Raw genomic sequence first — 21203 nt, forward strand, 5'->3', positions numbered from 1 at the left:
TAACATCGTATATTAAAACAATACTATTTTGCAAAAGTTTTTTTTATAATAGCATGCTTTTTTCTTTTTATCTAACAACATAACGATTGTATAATGTTTTTTTTTATAATAATTTTTAAGTTAATTTTTGAGATATCTTTGACATAAGTTTCTGAACGACCAATGTAGAATTAATAAAACTGTGTGTTAAGGAATAAATAATGTGTAACGACTCTGGTTTAAACTTAAATTCATATTTGTTTTCGTCAAAAGCGTTTCTCTTAAATTGATATTTACAAATCGCCTAGCGTTTCGTCTTTTGTATTGTCGTGCTAGCCGCGTGTTTCTATTCAGCTGGACACGTTCGCAGAGCGTGACACGTGCGGTCACGGAATCGTCAGCCAATAAGGGCATCGCGCCGATTTCTCCCGCTTGTAATTTCGGAGCAAACGGGCAGAATACTCTGTGCCTCTCGAGCGAGCACTCCGTGCGTCTCGTACGAGTACGTGCGATCGAAATCGATAACTTGGTGTTCGGTGCACTCGAAGCAAGTATCGCGGAACTTATTGTGTGAGCGCAAAGGATCATACCACGCTCTGCACATCGCTCCCGTCGCTCTCACCTCTCGCTCTCTCTGAGCGATCCCGGCACTTCTCGTTCGGCGCGGCCACTCTCGCTCGCGCGCGAACACTGTGAAATTATTTTAAGTCTTTTAAGAACTGTAATGAAAGTTAAGACTTCGAGATAATGAGAGCCATCGCAAAGTTAATCTCCTAGTTCTTCAAATGGCGTTTTTTCTCTGTTTTAAACGATGGAACTTTTTTTAAAAAACTACTTAAGAACGCTAGAACTCCTCCCGACTAATCCTCGAAAATTACGCAAGCTTGTCTTCGATGTTCCTATACAAAAGATTAATTGATCTTTTTTTTTATTTTTTCGATATTGGTTTGTTCAATTCTTAGCTATTTCATAATTTGAAATAGTAACAATTTGCGCGATTTGTAACCAAGCTTTTTTCTTTCTAGGTTTTCTTTAATAGAATAAAAGCAGAATATTGTCAGCAATGCGTAATGGTGACAAATATATAGAGCAACCGTGTACTTATAAATATCGTAAAACAATTTATCTGAAGCAAAGGCGAAGGGCGAAAAATTAAGTGCCTAACCGTGAGATCGATGCGTTACTCCCGACATTTATAAATAGTCTTAGGTACGAGAGACGGTCGAGGACGTGACTTTGATTCGACGAGAAATAACCTACTTGAAGGTATGTGATATATGTTAGAAGCTTGGAACACGTTGTGCACATTATTGCACATAAAATTTTGTGATAATAATATTTTTAAGCATTTTTAATTATTTATCCACTTTTAAAAAAGGCGTGTTAACTGAGTGAATTTCGTTTGTATCGAAAAATTGAAGCCTCTTTTCCGCGATGCCGATTGGTTATCTCGATGCGTTGTGCGAGTTATTTGCAGCTGTCATTGTATATTTTGACAGTTGTGTGTATCAAGGGTTAATAGTGTAATAGTAATAGCATAATGTTAAAGCTAAATGGCGCGCGCGAAGCGCGCGCGTCTGTAATGTCTAGTATATGTTGTCACGACTTTTTCACTCCCGGAGCGGTCCGGGACGTGCGCCGGATCAAAAGGGGAAAGGAGAGCGGGATGATAGGCTTCTCCGGTGATTCTCTCGCACCTCCGACACTTCACGAAACGATTTTCTTGTTGGGCGCCAGACGCGTGAATTCGCGTCCGCGAAATCGCGAGAAACCCAAAAACGAGACGCAAAACGAAATGAGTCGGTGTGCGAGGGAATGGCTAGCTCGACCTAATAGCAGGGCGGGGTTGATGAAGGGCAGCGCAGTATTCGGCGGGGTGACGCCTAAAGAATGTCGTAACTCAAGCCATTAACAAATAAAGAATAACATTTATTCTGTAATGATCCCCGGATGAACAGTAAATGCCAATGTGGCTTTCAAAACAAAAGCAAATAGCAGGTGGTAGATAACGCGGGCGTCAAATTTCGAATACCAAATATGATAACGCGGACGCCAGAAATAAACGGAAAATTACGTTAACTCAGTAAACGTGTGAGGAAAACTAAACTTACAAAATCCTCGAGATCATACAATTTCGCAGCTAATAATAGTAGAATATTTCGCGGGCAAATAACATAAAGTATCGGTACAAATTACGACGGACTACGACATAACGGAAATAAACGCGAAATAATAGCGCGCAATACCGCGAAATTATAATGCGCCACGCTTGGAGCGCGTGAACGCAAGTTTCCAAACCCGGGCCGGGATTCTGTCGCCAAATAATCTTAACCTAACGCAAATCATAATCTTAATCTACCGCAAGTAATAATCTTAAACTAACGCAAAGAATAATCTTAAACTAACGCAACGAACGCGACGCGAGTAACGTCCCAACGCAAGAAGGAACGAACGCAACATGTGATATCGCCAGGGATATCCTCACGCGAAGAATAAAGGCGCCGGGGCGCTCGACGAAACGCGAAATACTAAACTAACGCGAGAAAATATACGGAAGTACCGCGAGCAATATTATAACTAACGCGAAATGACCGATTTATCCTAACGCAAGAACTGAGATTACGCCAGTGATTCTGATCGAACGCAACACACGCGATCGTCAGCGATCGTCCAACGCGAAAAATGATGCGCCGAGACACTCGGCATAACGCGAAATACTCGAATTAACGCGAGAAAGATTACGGAATTACCGCGAGGGATAACGAGACGCAACATTAGGTCGACGCGAATGGTATTTTAAGGCGAAACACAACCTTCCGCGAATAATCTCTCAACGTAGCCGATATCGCGAGGATAGTCTAAATGTCCGAACGCGAATCGTGAGTAACGCGATTACACCAACGCGAACATCCCTCTGACGCCATTAATTACGCGTACAGAATCTAAGGTTCGACCGGGCGAAATACTACGCCTAACGAGACACGCGGTCGTGGACGTGAAGGGCGCGAGAAATGGCGTATTCGCGATATCGAACGTCGTCATCGACGCGCCTACCGCGATCTCCAGAGGTTCGTAGATTTCGATCGCGATCCCACGGCCACGAGACCATTCCGGTGCCCCTCGCTCTCGCTATCGATCGCTAAATACGCCTTGTCGGCGAATACGCTAATTATCGCGAATTTTCCCGAGCGAGAGCGCGACCCGGGGAGCGGTGTCGTGGCTTTACATAATATGTTACCGAGGCAACCTCACCGTAGGCAGATTCTCTTCCGAGGGTCCTCGCCGTCGTCCCAAGGGTCGAAAGAGATAGCGGCCGGACGTCGTACTCGGCTCCGGAATGCGACTTAACGTGGAGGTAATACCGCGACTTGACTTTCGACGTGCGTCGATCACCGAGGACGATTTACGAATGCTCCCGAAATTTCGCTCGATGGCGGAATCGATAGCGCACCCCACCTCGGGCGTACGCGGCCCCGCGACGTTGGAGCGCGGACCAATGAGGGGTGAGCTCGCAGGCTCGCGGCGGATTCGCGCGTAGGGCCGTGAATTACGGCTTTCCGCAGGGCGCTAAACGGCCCTTCGCTCGCGCGGCAATTTTTCCGGGATTCTTCCCGGCAGCGGACGGGACGTTTTTGGCCCCCGCGTTCCTTCCTGTCGGTTCGGGAATGGTGGCCAACCATCCCGGGATCCGGTCAGTAATGTGAGGAGGGCAGGTGAGCTGATTTCGCCCCGGCGTCCCGGGGCCCTGCCATGATGGGCTCGCCCGCCGCTGTGTCACGCGCCGCGCGCGTGTTTTCCTGCGCTCCGTCGCTCTCGGCGGCCCGCGGGTCGCTTCGATCCGCTTTCCGTCGTCCGATCTCTCGCCGTTATCCTTCTCGTCGACTCCGCGTCCGCTTCCTCTGTATCCTCTCAGGAACTCCAGTCTCAGCTCGGTGAGGCGCCACGCAATAATACAAAATAAAAGGGATCAGTATATCGTAACGCAATGACTAATATGCCCCTGGAGATCTCGCATCGATTCGTGGAACCGTCCTCGGGCGTGAAAAGGTCGCGAAACCCGCGCCTTGTGACGGCGGCGGGGCGCTGCAACGATGCAGCGAAACTGCAACGTCACAACACCCCACCCCAAGAGGGAGCATACCGGGCTCGGTTGCCTCCACTTTAGCCACTCGCCTCCCCGGGGTTACCGTGAGAGCGCTCGTGCGATCGAGATCTCCAGCGAAGGGCTCCAGACCAACACAAGATGTGACGATACAAAACACAAAAAAAATCACACAAAAATAATAGTCCTTATTCTAGTCCCCTTCCCACGCGTCGCAAGAACCTCGGAATCGTAGTTCGGAACGCAAGTTTCGACCGTTTCCCTTCGTGTACCGACACGACGCAAGTCGGACTTTTACGATGGCCTACGACGATTAGCTGCCTCGCGCTTGGTGCCGACCGCCTAAACCCATGTTAAATGTCGACCGCCCTTCTATTCTTAGGACGCGTCGACGATTTAACCACGCTAAGTGTCGACCGCCCTTCTATTCCTAGGACGCGTCGACGATTTTTCGTCAGAGTCGACCGCCCTTCTATTCTTAGGACGCGTCGACTACAACGGGGATGCACCCCTTAGTAGCCCGGTACGCCGGCTTGTACCGTGGCTAAGTTCGCTACGCCGCTCTCGGCGAGCACACCAACACCAACGCGAAATGACGCGCCGACCCCAGAACGGGAGCGCAACTTTATTTCCATCGCGGCTCTTCAACGTATTATCGGGCTCACGCGGCAACGCTTACTCTCGGATACGCCGATTACTTTAACGGCGATGTTTTTCGCAATTCGGAAACTAACAAGTGAACGGAAGTCTCGGGGGTGGGTTCAAGGATTTCACTCTATTTACAATAAAATATTTATTCATAGCCCATTGAGCTCTCGTTAGGGACTTACAGCATTCGCTCTTAGGTAACGTCCGATTAAAGTTAAGATCACACACAAACGAAAAGGGTTTCTACGGACAACAACAAAAAAATTTTGGAGCGAGCTTAACCTACTAGGGCCGATTCAGACGGCGGTACGAGGAGAAGAGAGAAGGAAAACGAAAAAGAAAAAAAAAGAAGGAACAGGTTTTAAAACCACAAAAAAAAATTTTCGACCCCGCGGTATCCGGGGCAAACGCGAAATCAATTTCGACTGAGTTCAAAAAAAAAACAATGGAATTTTCGTAACGAAAAGAAAGAAAAAGGGGGGGGCGAAGGTGCGCCGTCGAAGTCCTCTCTTCCCCGCTCAGGCCAGCCAGGCCCGAGGGTAGTGCCGCCTCGCGCTCTAGTAGCGGGGTGTCCCTGGTGGAGGTCCTCGCCTTCGTGGAGCTTCCTGGCCCCGATCGTGACCTTTGCCTCCCTTAAACGGGCCCTCCTTACACCAAGCCTCGCCGCATTCCGGGCACGTGCGGACGGTGCACCCCTCTCTGCCGCACCGGTAGCAGTGGCCTGTTCGCCTCGGTTGAGGGCACTCATAGGCGAAGTGGGAGGGAGAGCCGCAGTTCCAGCAGGTCTCCCTCGCCACGGGGCTGACGTCCCTCTCGCCTCCTTCCGCCAGTGGGGCTTCCGGGCGGGGGTCCCGCGGAACGGACGGCCAGTCAACGGCCTCGTAAGACCGGAGTCCCGAGACCGACGTCGAACGGGCCCCCTCCCAGTCGGGCGACTGCTGCAACCACCACAGCATACCTCCTTCACGGGATCCCTCCGATGAGGTGGACGGGGAAGCTCTTCGTTCCGGGCTGGCTTGTGTGCCGACCTCCCTGACTACCGGGACGGTTTGCGTGACCGCGTCTTGGGTCTCTACGGTGGCCTGGGCGGCCACCGCTCTTCGGGACCCATCTCGCCCTTCCGTTCCGCCCGTATGTCGCCGGGAGTGTCGGAACATCCGGTCGCCTAGCGCCCGCCAGAACCCCGGGTGAGCTTGATCCACCCTAAGCAGCCTATTAACCCATCGGGTTACGCGGTCGGCAGGGTCGTCCTCTGCAAGCATTCGGTCGACCCACCGATTTAGTCGGTCGGGGTCAGCCTCCATCGTAGCCCCAGATCCTCTTTCTCCCTCAATAAGCGATAGCCTAAGGGAGGGAAAGACTCAAGGCGTAAATCTCTCGTAATAACAGAAAGGCTCAAGGGGGGGGGGGGCGACTCTTATTCCAAATAGGGTTTCAAGTCCTTAATGTGGACTTTTCCCATCGAATTGCCTAACGAATCGGCGAGTTCATACACGACTGGCGACAGAATCCTGTTAACGGTAAACGGGCCATGGAATTTCGTGGCCAATTTCGCAGAAACGTGTTGCGCGGCGGACGATAAAACGTGTTGTCTTTTTAACACCTGTTCGCCTACCGCAAACTGCCGATCCCGCTTACGCAAATTATAATACCGCGTTTGCTTTTGTCTCGCGGCCTCCAAGTTTTCCACGATCCATTCCCGCAGTAGTCGGATTCGCGCCATCCTTTCGCCCCACTTTTCCGGGTCCGCGAGTTCCACTTCGGCCGCCCCGTTTCGGCCGCGGAATACATTGACCGGCTGTGGTTCCCTCCCGAAATTTAAAAACGCCGGTGTCGCTTGTAGCGACGTGTGATACGCGGAATTATACGCGAAACGAAATTCATGAATATGTTGGTCCCATTCACGGTGGTCTCGTCCCAAAAAGGCAGTAATCATTGTTTTGAGAACCCGGTTAACCCTCTCGACGGTACCGTCGAATGGTGAAACCCATATTGCTCAGCCAACGATTGTATTTCGCGATTTAGAAACTCGGTACCATTATCGGTCAGCAGCACGCGCGGCGCGCCCCAACGAAAAATGACGAGATCTTCGATCGCTTCCCGAATCTTTTTGCCGGTCGCCTTCCGGAGCGGGCAGCACTCAATCCATTTCGTGAATAGATCCTGAACCACGAGAAGATACGCGTGCCCCGATTTACTGGGCGGGAGCGGCCCCATAATATCCGCGGCGATAACTGTCCACGGAGCCTCGACTACTCGCTGACCCATTAATCCCGCGGGAACGTCTTGTTCCACTTTTGTCCGTTGGCAGGTATCGCACCGGCGCACGTACCGGGCGATATCCTTAAATATCTGCGGCCAATAATATCTTATCGCGATACGGCGGTAGGTTTTCTCCACGCCCAAGTGTCCGGCCTGAGGCGGATCGTGACTCTCGCGTATTATCTCCTCGCGCGACTCCTTCGGCACGACGAGCTTCCATTGGTCCAAATCAACTACGGTCTCGTTTATGACAGGGCGAGGTCGGCGGAAATATAATTTTCCTCCGTCTATTTTCCATCCCGGGAATCGACGCGGGCGTTCGTTAACCTCGTTTAATCGTTTTACGTACCACTCGTCCTCGACGGCGGCGACCGCGCACAACTCAACGTCCTGTTCGTAAATTCGCGAGAGCGCGTCCGGCACGTGGTGCATCGCACCTTTCCTATGCTCGATACTGTAATCGTACTCTAAGAGTTCGAGAGCCCATCTCGCCAAACGTCCGGTCGGATTCTTTAAATTATGTAGCCACCGGAGGCTGCTATGGTCCGTTATGACAGTAAATCGGTAGCCTTCTAGGTACGGCCTAAACTTTTTAATCGCCCATATGACTGCGAGGCATTCTTGTTCGGTTGTCGAATATTTCTTTTCCGCGTCAGACAGGGCCCTACTCGCGAAAGCAATTACATGTTCGGCCCCGTTTATCTGTTGCGTTAACACCGCGCCTAAGCCGACGGAACTGGCGTCGGTCTGTAATTCAAACGGTATGCTGAAGTCCGGACACGACAATGTGGGTGGAGAAGTGAGACACTCCTTAATAGTCTCGAACGCGGCTTGCTGGTCCTCGCCCCACTCCCACGCCTGATTCTTTTTAAGTAGTCGCGTTAACGGCTCTAAGCGAGTAGCGCACTGCGGAATAAAACGGCGGTACCACGACGCCATACCAATAAATCGCCGCAATTGCCGAAGGTTACGCGGCGCGGGATATTCCCTAATCGTAACGGTCTTGTCAGGGTCGACCTTCAACCCCTCCCGTTGGACCAAAAATCCTAGATACTTCACCTGAGAGCGACAGAATTTGCTCTTCTCGGGGTTTATTGTCAAGCCCGCTTCGCGAATACGCTTGAAAACGCGGCTCAACCACTCGAGATGCTCCTCGAACGTTTCGGTAGCCACCACGATATCGTCTAAATACGCGAACGCGTACGGGTCCATCTCTGGTCCGATCAACCGATCTAATAATCTCTGAAAGGTTGTGGGGGCTCCCGTTAAGCCAAACGGCATCCGCTTGAAATGAAAAAGGCCTTTTCCCGGTACCGCGAAAGCCGTGATCTCCCGACTCCTTTTCGATAACGGAATCTGGAAGTAGGCCTGGCTCAGATCTATGGTCGAAATGTATCGGGCTTTTCGCAGTTTATCGAGAATTCCGTTCATGTACGGCAACGGGTACGCGTCCTTTTTCGAAACGTTATTTACTAGCCGGAAATCTAGGCAAAAACGGTACGTCCCGTTGGGCTTCTTGATCATCACGATCGGCGTCGACCACTCGCTCTGAGATGGCTCGATAATACCGGCTTTTAACAGCCGATCTACTTCGTCGTAGATAGCCTCCTTTATTTTCGGCGATACGGGATAGCAACGCTGTCTAATAGGAGGGTGGTCTCCGACCTCGATATTATGTTCGGTTAACGTGGTGGCCCCGAGCTCGTCCGAATTAATCGTAATTTGAGACGCTAAAAATTCTTGTAGACGCTTTTCTTGGTCCGGCGTCAATTCACTTAACCCACAACAAACGAGAGGTGACGCCTCAGGCTTTCGTGTCTTTTCCCCTTCACCCGATTGACCTGGCTCGAGATTTACGCTTTCATTCTCGGACAAGATCACCCGAACATTCGCGAGAGAACTCGACGAACCTTTTTCAAAAGAATACTGCCGCGAAGGATCGTCCGCGAAACTCCAAGTATCGCTCGCGAAATTTACATTTATCCCGAAATTTTTCAAAAAATCTACTCCCAAGATACACGGTAACGCTAAAGTCGGTAGCGAATGAATCCTCAGATTCAGAGTTTTACCGTGTATGCTAACGGGAACCTTTACCTCCCCCCTCACTCTCGCGGTTTGATTAGTCGCGGTCGTCACACGTTTCCCGCCAGTCGAAGTGAACGAAAAACCGAGTTCCCTAATTAACGCCGTAACTTCCGGACCGGCAAACGTACGACTTGAACCCGAATCTACTAACGCGCTTATTTCGTAGCCCGCGATTTGCACGCGGAGGAACTTGAGAGAGGCCGAGCCTCCTCGATCGCTATACGCGCTATACGCGGCATCCCGAGTTCCCATTGATAAATTTTCGGGGGCTGAGGGGGTAGGAGTCGGGTTGCCCCTTTTTCGCGACTCCTCTATTCGTTTCCCGAACACGTCGGGCATGTCCGGGTGGTAACCGCTACCTTTCCGCAACGGTAGCAATGCCTTCTCGACGGAGCCTGGCAATCGCGCGAAAAGTGTCCTGCTTGGTCGCAGTTCCAACACGTGGCGGCGGGATTCACGCTCGCGGAAGTCGGAGAAGCGACCGACGCGCCTGTCGCAGGGGCGGCGGTCGCGGCCGGGGCCGGGGCGCTCGCTTTCGGCCCGCCGGCCTTACCTTTTCTCGCCCCCGTCCCTGTGCCGCTCGCATTCGCGGGGGACACGCCGAGCGCGGCCACGGTGTCGCGTTGTTTCCCCCCCGGGTTGCGATTAGCGCCCTTGGGCGTTCGGTATGCTAAATCCGGGAAGAAAGAGCGTTCTGGCGGAGGAGGAGCGCGATAGTTTTGCGCGGCACGGTAACTCGCCTCTGCACGCGCGGCCCATAGTTCGAGCGCGTCCATATCTTGAACCGAGTCTCGATGTATCTGTGTCTGTAACCGGGGAAGCATATGTCGGTGTGCGTACCCGACCTTTTCCTCCTCGCGCCACGGCGGCGATAATCGATCGTAAAGCGTATTTAAGCACGTCAGGTAGTCCGTTACGGACTCCTGTTCCCCCTGCGTACGCCGCATTATCTCGTCGCGAAGGGCAAACTGAAAATCCGGGTTGCCGAAACGGGTACGCCACGCGGTTTTAAACGCGGTCCATGTCGTCAGGCGCTCTCGCTTTCCGCGAAACCAGTAAAGCGCAATACCCGATAGGAAGAACGGGAGGCATCGCAGAATATCCTCGTCCTCCACGGGGATCAATTCGCGGCCCTCCTCGACACGCAACAGAAACGTCTCGGCATCCTCGCCGCGCGCGCCCGAAAACTTTAAGTCCCATTTCCGCATGATATTATAGATGGTCGTCGCGGAATTGCCGTTCGTATCCCGAGAGGCCCTATGCGCGTTATCTCCGGGGACGCTTGAAGGGCTGTGCCCCGAGTGTGCACCTATTCCCGCGGACGGGCTATCCGGGCGGATGTCGCCTACCGGAATATCGAGATACGCGACGTCGGCCGGGTGGTTCGACTCAGCGTCCGCCATGCGACGCGAGTCAGCGTCGGCTACGCGGTTCGAATCGAATGCCCTTTCGGAGCCTCCACTGCGGCGCGCGGCCGTCAACAAACGTAATAACCGGAGCGCTAGCTCGGTGTCAGATCCGTCGATAGACAACCCGCGGCGATTCAGTTCGGCAATTCGCTGTTCACGAGTAGCGTGGAGAATCCACTCGTCGCTCAGCTCAATTGGATCCATTTCGACAAATCGCAAAATCTTCTTAAACGATAAATCTACCGCTCGCGAGAAACCGACGGAATCCTACTGTGCTCCCAAAAAAAAAGAGAAACTATCGCTAACTGTCCGACCGAATCATTCACTAAATGCGCGAAAATTTATTCATCAAGATGTTCCTTTCTTAAATCGAATAGCATAACACGCGAACAATACACGCGAAAGGAATGTGAAGGTAACTCGAGAGTAATAGTTTTTCCGAAGCGGCCTTCCGCCGACGTAAACAGAATTCCGATGGTATCGCGATCGCGCTTTCTCCAAATTCCAACGCGCTATTTGGCCGCAATGATTATCGCGAATCTAACGCTAACCCACCCAAACACATTTATTTAAATAATGCTCCCAAAATAAGATTTCATACAAAACTGAAAGAAAGTGGTTAAACAAATTATATCAGAACACAAGATAGCATAACACAAATAATATCGCATCAAAAACATAGCATATATAACATAAGGATGGGGTCAATTCTTTATTTCGACAGACACAATATTAAATCAAGAAGCAATCCGCGAAAACCTTGTCACCCGCACGTAGCGCTAATGCCCTGTACGTACTTGTCTTTCGACGATCTTCGGCTGCCCCACGTTGGGCGCCAAATTTTGTCACGACTTTTTCACTCCCGGAGCGGTCCGGGACGTGCGCCGGATCAAAAGGGGAAAGGAGAGCGGGATGATAGGCTTCTCCGGTGATTCTCTCGCACCTCCGACACTTCACGAAACGATTTTCTTGTTGGGCGCCAGACGCGTGAATTCGCGTCCGCGAAATCGCGAGAAACCCAAAAACGAGACGCAAAACGAAATGAGTCGGTGTGCGAGGGAATGGCTAGCTCGACCTAATAGCAGGGCGGGGTTGATGAAGGGCAGCGCAGTATTCGGCGGGGTGACGCCTAAAGAATGTCGTAACTCAAGCCATTAACAAATAAAGAATAACATTTATTCTGTAATGATCCCCGGATGAACAGTAAATGCCAATGTGGCTTTCAAAACAAAAGCAAATAGCAGGTGGTAGATAACGCGGGCGTCAAATTTCGAATACCAAATATGATAACGCGGACGCCAGAAATAAACGGAAAATTACGTTAACTCAGTAAACGTGTGAGGAAAACTAAACTTACAAAATCCTCGAGATCATACAATTTCGCAGCTAATAATAGTAGAATATTTCGCGGGCAAATAACATAAAGTATCGGTACAAATTACGACGGACTACGACATAACGGAAATAAACGCGAAATAATAGCGCGCAATACCGCGAAATTATAATGCGCCACGCTTGGAGCGCGTGAACGCAAGTTTCCAAACCCGGGCCGGGATTCTGTCGCCAAATAATCTTAACCTAACGCAAATCATAATCTTAATCTACCGCAAGTAATAATCTTAAACTAACGCAAAGAATAATCTTAAACTAACGCAACGAACGCGACGCGAGTAACGTCCCAACGCAAGAAGGAACGAACGCAACATGTGATATCGCCAGGGATATCCTCACGCGAAGAATAAAGGCGCCGGGGCGCTCGACGAAACGCGAAATACTAAACTAACGCGAGAAAATATACGGAAGTACCGCGAGCAATATTATAACTAACGCGAAATGACCGATTTATCCTAACGCAAGAACTGAGATTACGCCAGTGATTCTGATCGAACGCAACACACGCGATCGTCAGCGATCGTCCAACGCGAAAAATGATGCGCCGAGACACTCGGCATAACGCGAAATACTCGAATTAACGCGAGAAAGATTACGGAATTACCGCGAGGGATAACGAGACGCAACATTAGGTCGACGCGAATGGTATTTTAAGGCGAAACACAACCTTCCGCGAATAATCTCTCAACGTAGCCGATATCGCGAGGATAGTCTAAATGTCCGAACGCGAATCGTGAGTAACGCGATTACACCAACGCGAACATCCCTCTGACGCCATTAATTACGCGTACAGAATCTAAGGTTCGACCGGGCGAAATACTACGCCTAACGAGACACGCGGTCGTGGACGTGAAGGGCGCGAGAAATGGCGTATTCGCGATATCGAACGTCGTCATCGACGCGCCTACCGCGATCTCCAGAGGTTCGTAGATTTCGATCGCGATCCCACGGCCACGAGACCATTCCGGTGCCCCTCGCTCTCGCTATCGATCGCTAAATACGCCTTGTCGGCGAATACGCTAATTATCGCGAATTTTCCCGAGCGAGAGCGCGACCCGGGGAGCGGTGTCGTGGCTTTACATAATATGTTACCGAGGCAACCTCACCGTAGGCAGATTCTCTTCCGAGGGTCCTCGCCGTCGTCCCAAGGGTCGAAAGAGATAGCGGCCGGACGTCGTACTCGGCTCCGGAATGCGACTTAACGTGGAGGTAATACCGCGACTTGACTTTCGACGTGCGTCGATCACCGAGGACGATTTACGAATGCTCCCGAAATTTCGCTCGATGGCGGAATCGATAGCGCACCCCACCTCGGGCGTACGCGGCCCCGCGACGTTGGAGCGCGGACCAATGAGGGGTGAGCTCGCAGGCTCGCGGCGGATTCGCGCGTAGGGCCGTGAATTACGGCTTTCCGCAGGGCGCTAAACGGCCCTTCGCTCGCGCGGCAATTTTTCCGGGATTCTTCCCGGCAGCGGACGGGACGTTTTTGGCCCCCGCGTTCCTTCCTGTCGGTTCGGGAATGGTGGCCAACCATCCCGGGATCCGGTCAGTAATGTGAGGAGGGCAGGTGAGCTGATTTCGCCCCGGCGTCCCGGGGCCCTGCCATGATGGGCTCGCCCGCCGCTGTGTCACGCGCCGCGCGCGTGTTTTCCTGCGCTCCGTCGCTCTCGGCGGCCCGCGGGTCGCTTCGATCCGCTTTCCGTCGTCCGATCTCTCGCCGTTATCCTTCTCGTCGACTCCGCGTCCGCTTCCTCTGTATCCTCTCAGGAACTCCAGTCTCAGCTCGGTGAGGCGCCACGCAATAATACAAAATAAAAGGGATCAGTATATCGTAACGCAATGACTAATATGCCCCTGGAGATCTCGCATCGATTCGTGGAACCGTCCTCGGGCGTGAAAAGGTCGCGAAACCCGCGCCTTGTGACGGCGGCGGGGCGCTGCAACGATGCAGCGAAACTGCAACGTCACAATGTATAATATACATATATAACTTATGTAAAGCTTTATGTATATATATGCACACATAAAAGAAGCTTTACATAAGTTATATGTACATTATACATGTATAAATTTTATATTTATACATGTATAAATAATATAAAATGCTTAAAAATATTATGAAATATGATTCTTATAATTTTTGTATGATTAATGCTGTCTATTATTATTTTATTATTTTATTATTTTATTTTTTATTATTTTATCATTTTTTAACGTAATGTAATATTTGTATAGCATTTTATCTGTGAGTGACCACAACTTGCCTGCATCATGCCTAAGGATGTACGGTATTTATCTAGGACACGAAAGGAGCAGTTAATAAATTATATGTTAAATTGTCATGAAGATCCTCCTTTGTTGCAATCAGTTGTTCGGAACATAGCACTTTCTCCAGTACTTGAATCGATAGATGAAGCGGTAGATGAATCGGTAGATGAAGCAGTAAATATTGGTTGTATTTCGTATAGAAATGTTACATTGCCGACAGATCTAAACGGATTAGATGCATTAGATTCACAGTCTCATGTAGAAAGCAAACATGAAGAACCTCATATTGAATCACAAAATGACACTCCTGTGACATTGGAAGATGTCACAGATTGTATGGATGAAACGACTTTACGAACAGATTTACAAAGATTAATAATGGAAGATAATATTTCACATAACAGTGCTAACAAATTACTTTTGATTCTAAGAAAACACGGTCATGTAGAATTGCCTAGTGATGTTAGAGTTTTACTTCAAACCCCACGAAATGCGTCTGTAAATTTTAAAGTTATAGGTAATGGTCACTACATACACTTTGGCCTTTCTTTTGCTTTGGAGCGATCCATAAAAATATATCACAAATTTTTGAAGACAAAGGAAATAAAATTAAATGTAAATGTAGACGGTTTGCCACTGTCCAAGAGTTCTGGCAGTCAATTTTGGCCTATTATGGCATCTATTGAGGAAATTGATGTTTATACAGTGCCTTTCATAATTGGAGTATATCATGGTATGCGCAAGCCTAGTGATGCTAACGAATTTCTAACTGATTTTGTAAATGAATTTATTGAACTTTCTCAACGTGGTATAACTGTTTACAATGAAACATATACGGTTGTTATTAATGCAATAGTATGTGACGCTCCGGCTAGATCATTTATTACATATATCAAAAGTCATACTGGATATTTTTCATGTTCTAGATGTGTACAAGAAGGCGATTTTTTCAACAATAGAGTCATTTTTCCTGAAATTGATTGTACTTTACGTACAAACGAAACATTTAGAAATCGAATTCAAATTGAACATCACATAGGTAATTCTATATTAGAAAAATTATTAATTGATATGGTTTTACAAATTGCACTGGATTATATGCATCTAGTTTGTTTAGGTGTTATGAAAAGATTGCTGCAATTATGGGTTAAAGGCAACAAAAATATTAGATTGTCAGCAGAAGGTGTAAATTCAGTTTCGAATTATCTACTTGCAATTAAGTCCTGCATTCCATCTGAATTTGCCAGAAAACCAAGAAGTTTACATGATCTGGACAGATGGAAAGCTACAGAGTTTCGTCAATTCTTACTGTATACTGGAATTGTTATTATGAAATCAGTAATGCGACCGATACTTTATGATCATTTTGTCTCTCTTAGTGTTGCTATAAGGATATTAAGCGATCCGCAATTATGTATATCATTTAATGCTTATGCGAATTCTTTATTAGTATGGTTTGTTTCCAATTATGGAAATATTTATGGTAATGAATATTTGTCATACAATGTTCATAATCTCGTTCATCTTGCCAATGATGTAAAAACTTTTGGTTGTTTAGACAATTTTAGCTGCTTTAAATTTGAAAATCATATGCAAAAAATTAAAAAGAAGCTACATCAATCTGGAAAACCATTACAAGAATTATCAAATCGAATCTTTGAAGAATTACAAGTACCAATCCAGCCGCACAATCACACGGTGCAATATCCAATTGTAGTTTATAAACATCGATCAGATAATAACGACATTTCTTATCTACAGTTTAAATGTTTCAAGATTGGAATAAATAAAAGTGACAATTGTGCTTTTCTCGATGACAACTCTGTCGTTTTTATTTTAGATATATTTGAACAAAATCGGGTGTTATGTACCCGTGTAAAACGTTTTATAAATCCAAAATCGTTTTTTACTGCACCGTGCGATTCGAGAAAGCTTGGCATATTTTTATTATCAAACAGTACTACATTTGACATTATAACAATTCCAGTAACACGAATACAAAAGAAATGTTTTAAAGTAAAATATCTCGATGAAGTTGATTCTTATGTTACAATACCGCTTCTTCTTACTAATAATTAGGTGCAGTACAAGTTTATTTTAATATGTTTTAATGTTAACTTCGCAATAATTTTGTACTTTACTTTGAACTTTCGTTTTTTATGATAAATATCGTGCAAATTTTGATATCTTGGGTTCTGAAGGTTAACAAAAAGTTGGTATTTCGGTGTAAAAGTGTTTAGTAAGACCTTAATTTTTGGTGGATGTTATGTATATTAATGTAAATATTATAATCCTTATTACAGATCGCAAAAGGAACAATGTCGTGTGAAAAGAAACAAAAGGCAAGAATGTGGAATTATGCGGTTGTACAGTTCCTCGCAGACCTAACATATTCAGAAATACCAATAACATGGATTCAAAAAGATGACTCGCAGTGCTGGTGGCCGCCTAGAACATCAAACTGTCCACAGATGATTGCAAACTGTGAAAGTCCGGATTGTAAAACATGGGCCACTCATAAAATAAACGTCGTAAAATTGTGCAGTAAGTATAGTGGAGCCTAATACTTAGAACTTGATCGGTTCAGTCGTTATTAATAAGTTCCTTGGATACTCGTGAGTGGCCGGTTCGCGTATAGATATATAGGGTTGTCTCGCGCTATATTTAGCATACTGTGTCTCTCGATTTTATATGTGTTTGTCATTATATAGACTTTTTCTTTTATTCTGTAGCATCTCTTGAATCAGCACGAAAACATGCAGCAGATGCACAATATCAGACGACCGATGAAGAACGGTTAGGAAGAGGAAAAAGGCAACATGTTCCATATAATCGTTTTAGCAGCGACCCAGAAGAGTCCTCAACAATAAAACATCGAAAATATATAAGAAGTACGTGTTTGCATTAATAATAATATATCTTTTTATTCTACATATCACGTTTACATTATAAATGTTGTCTTTTTTTATATACTGCACAAGTATTTCTCAATGTCCTGAACTCGTTAGGCTGGCGCTACACTATGCGCGTTTTCGCGAATCGGAATCGCGAATCGTGCATTTGTACACCATTCGTGCTAAGCACACGTAGTATACAAATGCACGATTCGCGAATCCGATTCGCGAAAACGCGCATAGTGTAGCGCCAACCTAAAAACTTAATACATATTTGAAATATTTTTTGTATTATAGTTGCGGTACTATCTTTTTATAAAGTAAGAATTGTTTCCAAAGTTGCAGTATTTTGTGTATATTGTTTATGACACATTTTCAACAGTATAAAGTTATAAAAAAAATTTTTAAATTGCATAATATTTATCGCTTCAATATAATTCATGCAGTTTACATAAATAATAACTTATTATAATTATAAAATATTAATATAAATTATTACCAGTAGGGGAGACCGGGGCTAACTCAACATCGGGGCAAACTTGACACTAGACTTTTTGCTAATTTAAATCTCGTAGAAACTTGCCTTTCCTACTGTAAATGCGTCTTTATGTGCCAGTATTATCAACGGGATTTGATGACATTCTGAGTTATGGTGTAATTTTTTGCGCGACATAAGCGTTTTTGATGGTGAAAAGTAATTTTTCTGATATCTCGAAAATTTCTACTCTTTCATTGAGCTTTACTCTTGCAAACCTACTTACAAGTGATTTTTATTCGAAAATTTGATGCTCTATATGAATCCGATAATCGTTTTTGGATATTTTCAAAATTTTCATGTTTTTGAAATGACAAAAGTGAAAAACGACGTCCGGGGCAAAGTCAACACCACGCCGTTTCGTCGGCTCCCAGTAACAAACGATGCTTGTCATGCAGCCGTATGGCTCATGACAAATGTATGCGCACGTCCGATCGCGAGTTTACCTGCATTAATTGTTTTTCAGACATGAGTTTAGATGAAGATAATTGAAAGTTCAACAATTTTTGTTCTCATTATTTCAAATGATTGTTCTAGCTACTTTATTCCGAATTTTTGTACTTTTTAAATACACAATAAACAATGTATTTTCATTTTCAGATAGTAAAAAAATAAGTTCCAGATCAAATTGTGTCAAACAGACAAAGTATTGAGTTTGCCCCGGCGGGGTGTCGAGTTTGCCCCGGCATTTTTCAATTCGAAAATTTGTCAAGTCACTTTTCCTTTCCTGGCGGCAAAACAAAGCGACGTACAGCAAAACTTTCTGAATCAATTTTGTACCTGAAGGAACACTCTTTAAATATATACCATTGAATTTGCCTAAAAATTTTAATTAAATATTAAAAATTGCCTTTGAAAAAATAGTGTCGAGTTAGCCCCGGTCTCCCCTACTCATTATGTTTTTATTTTTATTTATAATGCAGTTATATGAAATGTATTGATTTTTGCAGAAAAACCACTCGACATTGTGATGACTTCTAGGCCACCATCGTGCCCTGAAAATCTGGGCTCATCTCAAAAAGAAGCAAACCGCGAATATGAACAAGGTGCAACGTCACAACAAGGTATTTTATCAATATAACATAAATTATATGCAATAAATTATATACATGTATGTCATATAATTTTTACATATAATTCATGTTTTAATTTTTTGTAGCAAAACGACTCAAAACGAACAACACTGGTGTTGCTAAACCACTATCGCATCCTAAGAGCTCGAAATCATTTAACAAAGAAACAAACGATGAACGTAATAAAATGTCACAACAAGGGCATGGAAACGTCAATACGAGCACTGTCTGTAGGAATAAGTCACCATTGTTGTTTGACGACCGCGAACCTTCTGATGTAGAAAGAAACGATGAACATGATGACGAAGAAACTGACTATGAATATAATAGCGATGAATATAATAGCGATGAATATAATAGCGATGAATATAATAGCGATGAATATAATAACGATGAATCTAATAACGAAGAACATAATAACGATGAAATTCCAACGTCACAAGGTATGTTATCGATATTACGTACATTTTGTGTGTGTCATGCGTATATCCCAGTGAAAACAGCGTACTCAAAATGATGTCGATAGAACGTCAAAACCGTCATTTAAAAATATTGATTTATACAGTTTCAGAACAAGACAATAAATCTTCATCAGGATATAGTAAGGACACTTGGCAAGATGTAACCGTAATAAGTACGACATATATTAGCAAGAAAGATTAATTACTTGTAAATGTATTTAATTGCTGGATGTAATAAATATATTTAAATATTTCAGATTCTCTGTCTCCATTGGTTGCTCAACAAGCTTTACAGCAGAAGAATAACGATATTTATCGTATAAAACGTAAATAATTCTTGCATTATTTATATTTTATGTAGCAATCGTATGAAGTACTTTTATATAAATAAAATATTGTTGATGTTGCAGGCAGCCTACAGCGACTGTTACGAATGCAAGCAAAATCAAATTTAACTCTCAAGGACGTACGAGAACGACAAATAAATCTGGAAAAAGCTATCATAAGCGTTAAATCCATTGGATTAAATCCAGTGGGTAGTGATGACAGTTTGATTGTGGAACTATTACCGTTGGCCACAGTAGACAATATGAAAGAATTCGATTCTTTATTAAAAACTTCAAACGAAGCAGTGACGCAATTTGTAAGTTTATACATTTATTTCTACATTCATTTATACTTTTAATTGTTGCTACTTTTCCACAATACTGATAGATTTGTAACTATTTCATACTGTGAAGTTACTATTATCTATTTTAAATCTTTATATATTATTAATACGCAAAATTTGAAATTGCATTTTTTACAGAAACAATTTTTATTAAAAATCGGAGGAAACGGTCCGAGGGATAATATACATCGTATTCTGAAAAAGATTTTTAGCAACGGGTGTGCCGTAAACTGCTCTTGGAAGGGTGTACGAAAAAATTTCCGGCTGGACAATTTACATTTCATAAAAATGATAAGAAGTATGTAAGAAATGTTGCTAAAAATCCTATACATTAAAAATATATTTATTGTAATATCTATTTATATTGCTCATATTTTTATTTTTGTTTTAAGGACATATTACCTCGCACCATTCGACGCTCACAGAGTCCGAATTTGATAACATCGCGGCTGAATGGATCCGCTTCGCAAAACAGCGTAAAACAAGAGAAGAAAAAGAGAAGGACAAGGAGAACAAAACTTAAGAAAATACATCATACGTATTTAAAGGTTTATTTTAATTTTAAGGCTTAAAAAATTTGCAATAATATTTTGTTATGGCTCATTGTACTATTTTATAACCTCTGAAATTTTAATCACTTAATTGTCAACGCTTAAAAGCTGTTTTTCTAGTTTATTCAACCGCAAGTGAGAAATGTTATTTTTTTATTTTTTTCCGATCATACGTAGAGCCTATATTTAGGCTTTCCGGCGGTCTAAAGGTTAATGCAATAGGATTTTTTTTACTATGACATGTTTGAGAATTAGAGGTTGCAATGTAATCATAGAGAAATGGATATGTTTCCATTATCTTTCGTACTTACAGCTTAATAATCTTTTTTAATTTGTTTACAATTGCTCCTACAATTGCAATGAGCACAATGTGCTCATTTATCAGACATTAGATGGAGATGTACTTATATGGAGGACTTAGGTTAGTGCGGAATATTTCTGCAAGGAGATAGTGCCAGCACTCCTGGTTTAGACCAGTGGGTGCTGGGACTGTCCTCTGTCGAGGACAGAGTCCGCATTGGTCGATGTCCTTGATCCAGCTTTGACCAGTGGGTGCTGGGACTGTCCTCTGGCGAGGACAGAGTCCGCATTGGTCGATGTCCTTGATCGAGCTTTGACCAGTGGGTGCTGGAACTGCCCCTTTTAGGAATAGAGTCCGCACTAGCCTATAAATCTTCCAGAGGAAACATGAATACATCTCCTTTTGATGTCCACTAGACAAGCATGCTCGTAAAATGATTCAGAAAAGAGATTATTAAACTATAGGTATAAGTCCGACAGATAAACGCGTTATGATGAAGTAAAGGATAGTATATAAGTTATATATTATAAGTTAATTATAAGGATCAATATTAATTGTCATACAACTCTGAAA

General features: G+C 45.1%; 3 protein-coding genes across 3 annotated transcripts; 2 read left to right on the forward strand and 1 right to left on the reverse strand.

The window, feature by feature from the left end:
• The first annotated feature begins 895 nt into the window (after window positions 1-895).
• LOC139778932 (uncharacterized) lies at window positions 896-21166 on the forward strand. Its single transcript, XM_071717074.1, has 10 exons — window positions 896-1245; window positions 16449-16689; window positions 16878-17036; window positions 18525-18638; window positions 18734-19090; window positions 19213-19281; window positions 19366-19434; window positions 19519-19751; window positions 19917-20076; window positions 20171-21166. Exons 2-10 carry the CDS (start codon window positions 16464-16466, stop codon window positions 20299-20301), a joined length of 1518 nt encoding a protein of 505 aa, XP_071573175.1. The 5' UTR covers window positions 896-1245; window positions 16449-16463; the 3' UTR covers window positions 20302-21166.
• Window positions 6147-6665, reverse strand: LOC139778914 (uncharacterized). Its single transcript, XM_071717054.1, has one exon. The coding sequence runs from the start codon at window positions 6663-6665 to the stop codon at window positions 6147-6149; it is 519 nt and encodes a 172-aa protein (XP_071573155.1).
• LOC139778931 (uncharacterized) lies at window positions 14129-16435 on the forward strand. The gene is made up of 2 exons (XM_071717072.1): window positions 14129-14165; window positions 15072-16435. The coding sequence occupies exons 1-2, from the start codon at window positions 14149-14151 to the stop codon at window positions 16222-16224; spliced, it is 1170 nt and encodes a 389-aa protein (XP_071573173.1). The 5' UTR covers window positions 14129-14148; the 3' UTR covers window positions 16225-16435.
• Window positions 21167-21203: the final 37 nt, after the last annotated feature.

The sequence above is a fragment of the Temnothorax nylanderi genome, unplaced genomic scaffold (genome assembly GCF_030848795.1).
Source record: "Temnothorax nylanderi isolate EJ_2023f unplaced genomic scaffold, tnyl_v1.0 TNYL_tig0202_pilon, whole genome shotgun sequence".
NCBI classification, from domain to species: Eukaryota; Metazoa; Arthropoda; class Insecta; order Hymenoptera; family Formicidae; genus Temnothorax; species Temnothorax nylanderi.

Coding starts and splice junctions, on each gene's coding strand:
- LOC139778932 (XM_071717074.1), top strand. CDS start 16,464: ATGTCGTGTGAAAAGAAACAAAAGGCAAGAATGTGGAATTATGCGGTT. Junction 19,091..19,212: donor TGAAATTCCAACGTCACAAG/GTATGTTATCGA, acceptor TGATTTATACAG/TTTCAGAACAAGACAATAAA. Junction 19,752..19,916: donor ACGAAGCAGTGACGCAATTT/GTAAGTTTATAC, acceptor CATTTTTTACAG/AAACAATTTTTATTAAAAAT.
- LOC139778914 (XM_071717054.1), bottom strand. CDS start 6,665: ATGATTACTGCCTTTTTGGGACGAGACCACCGTGAATGGGACCAACAT.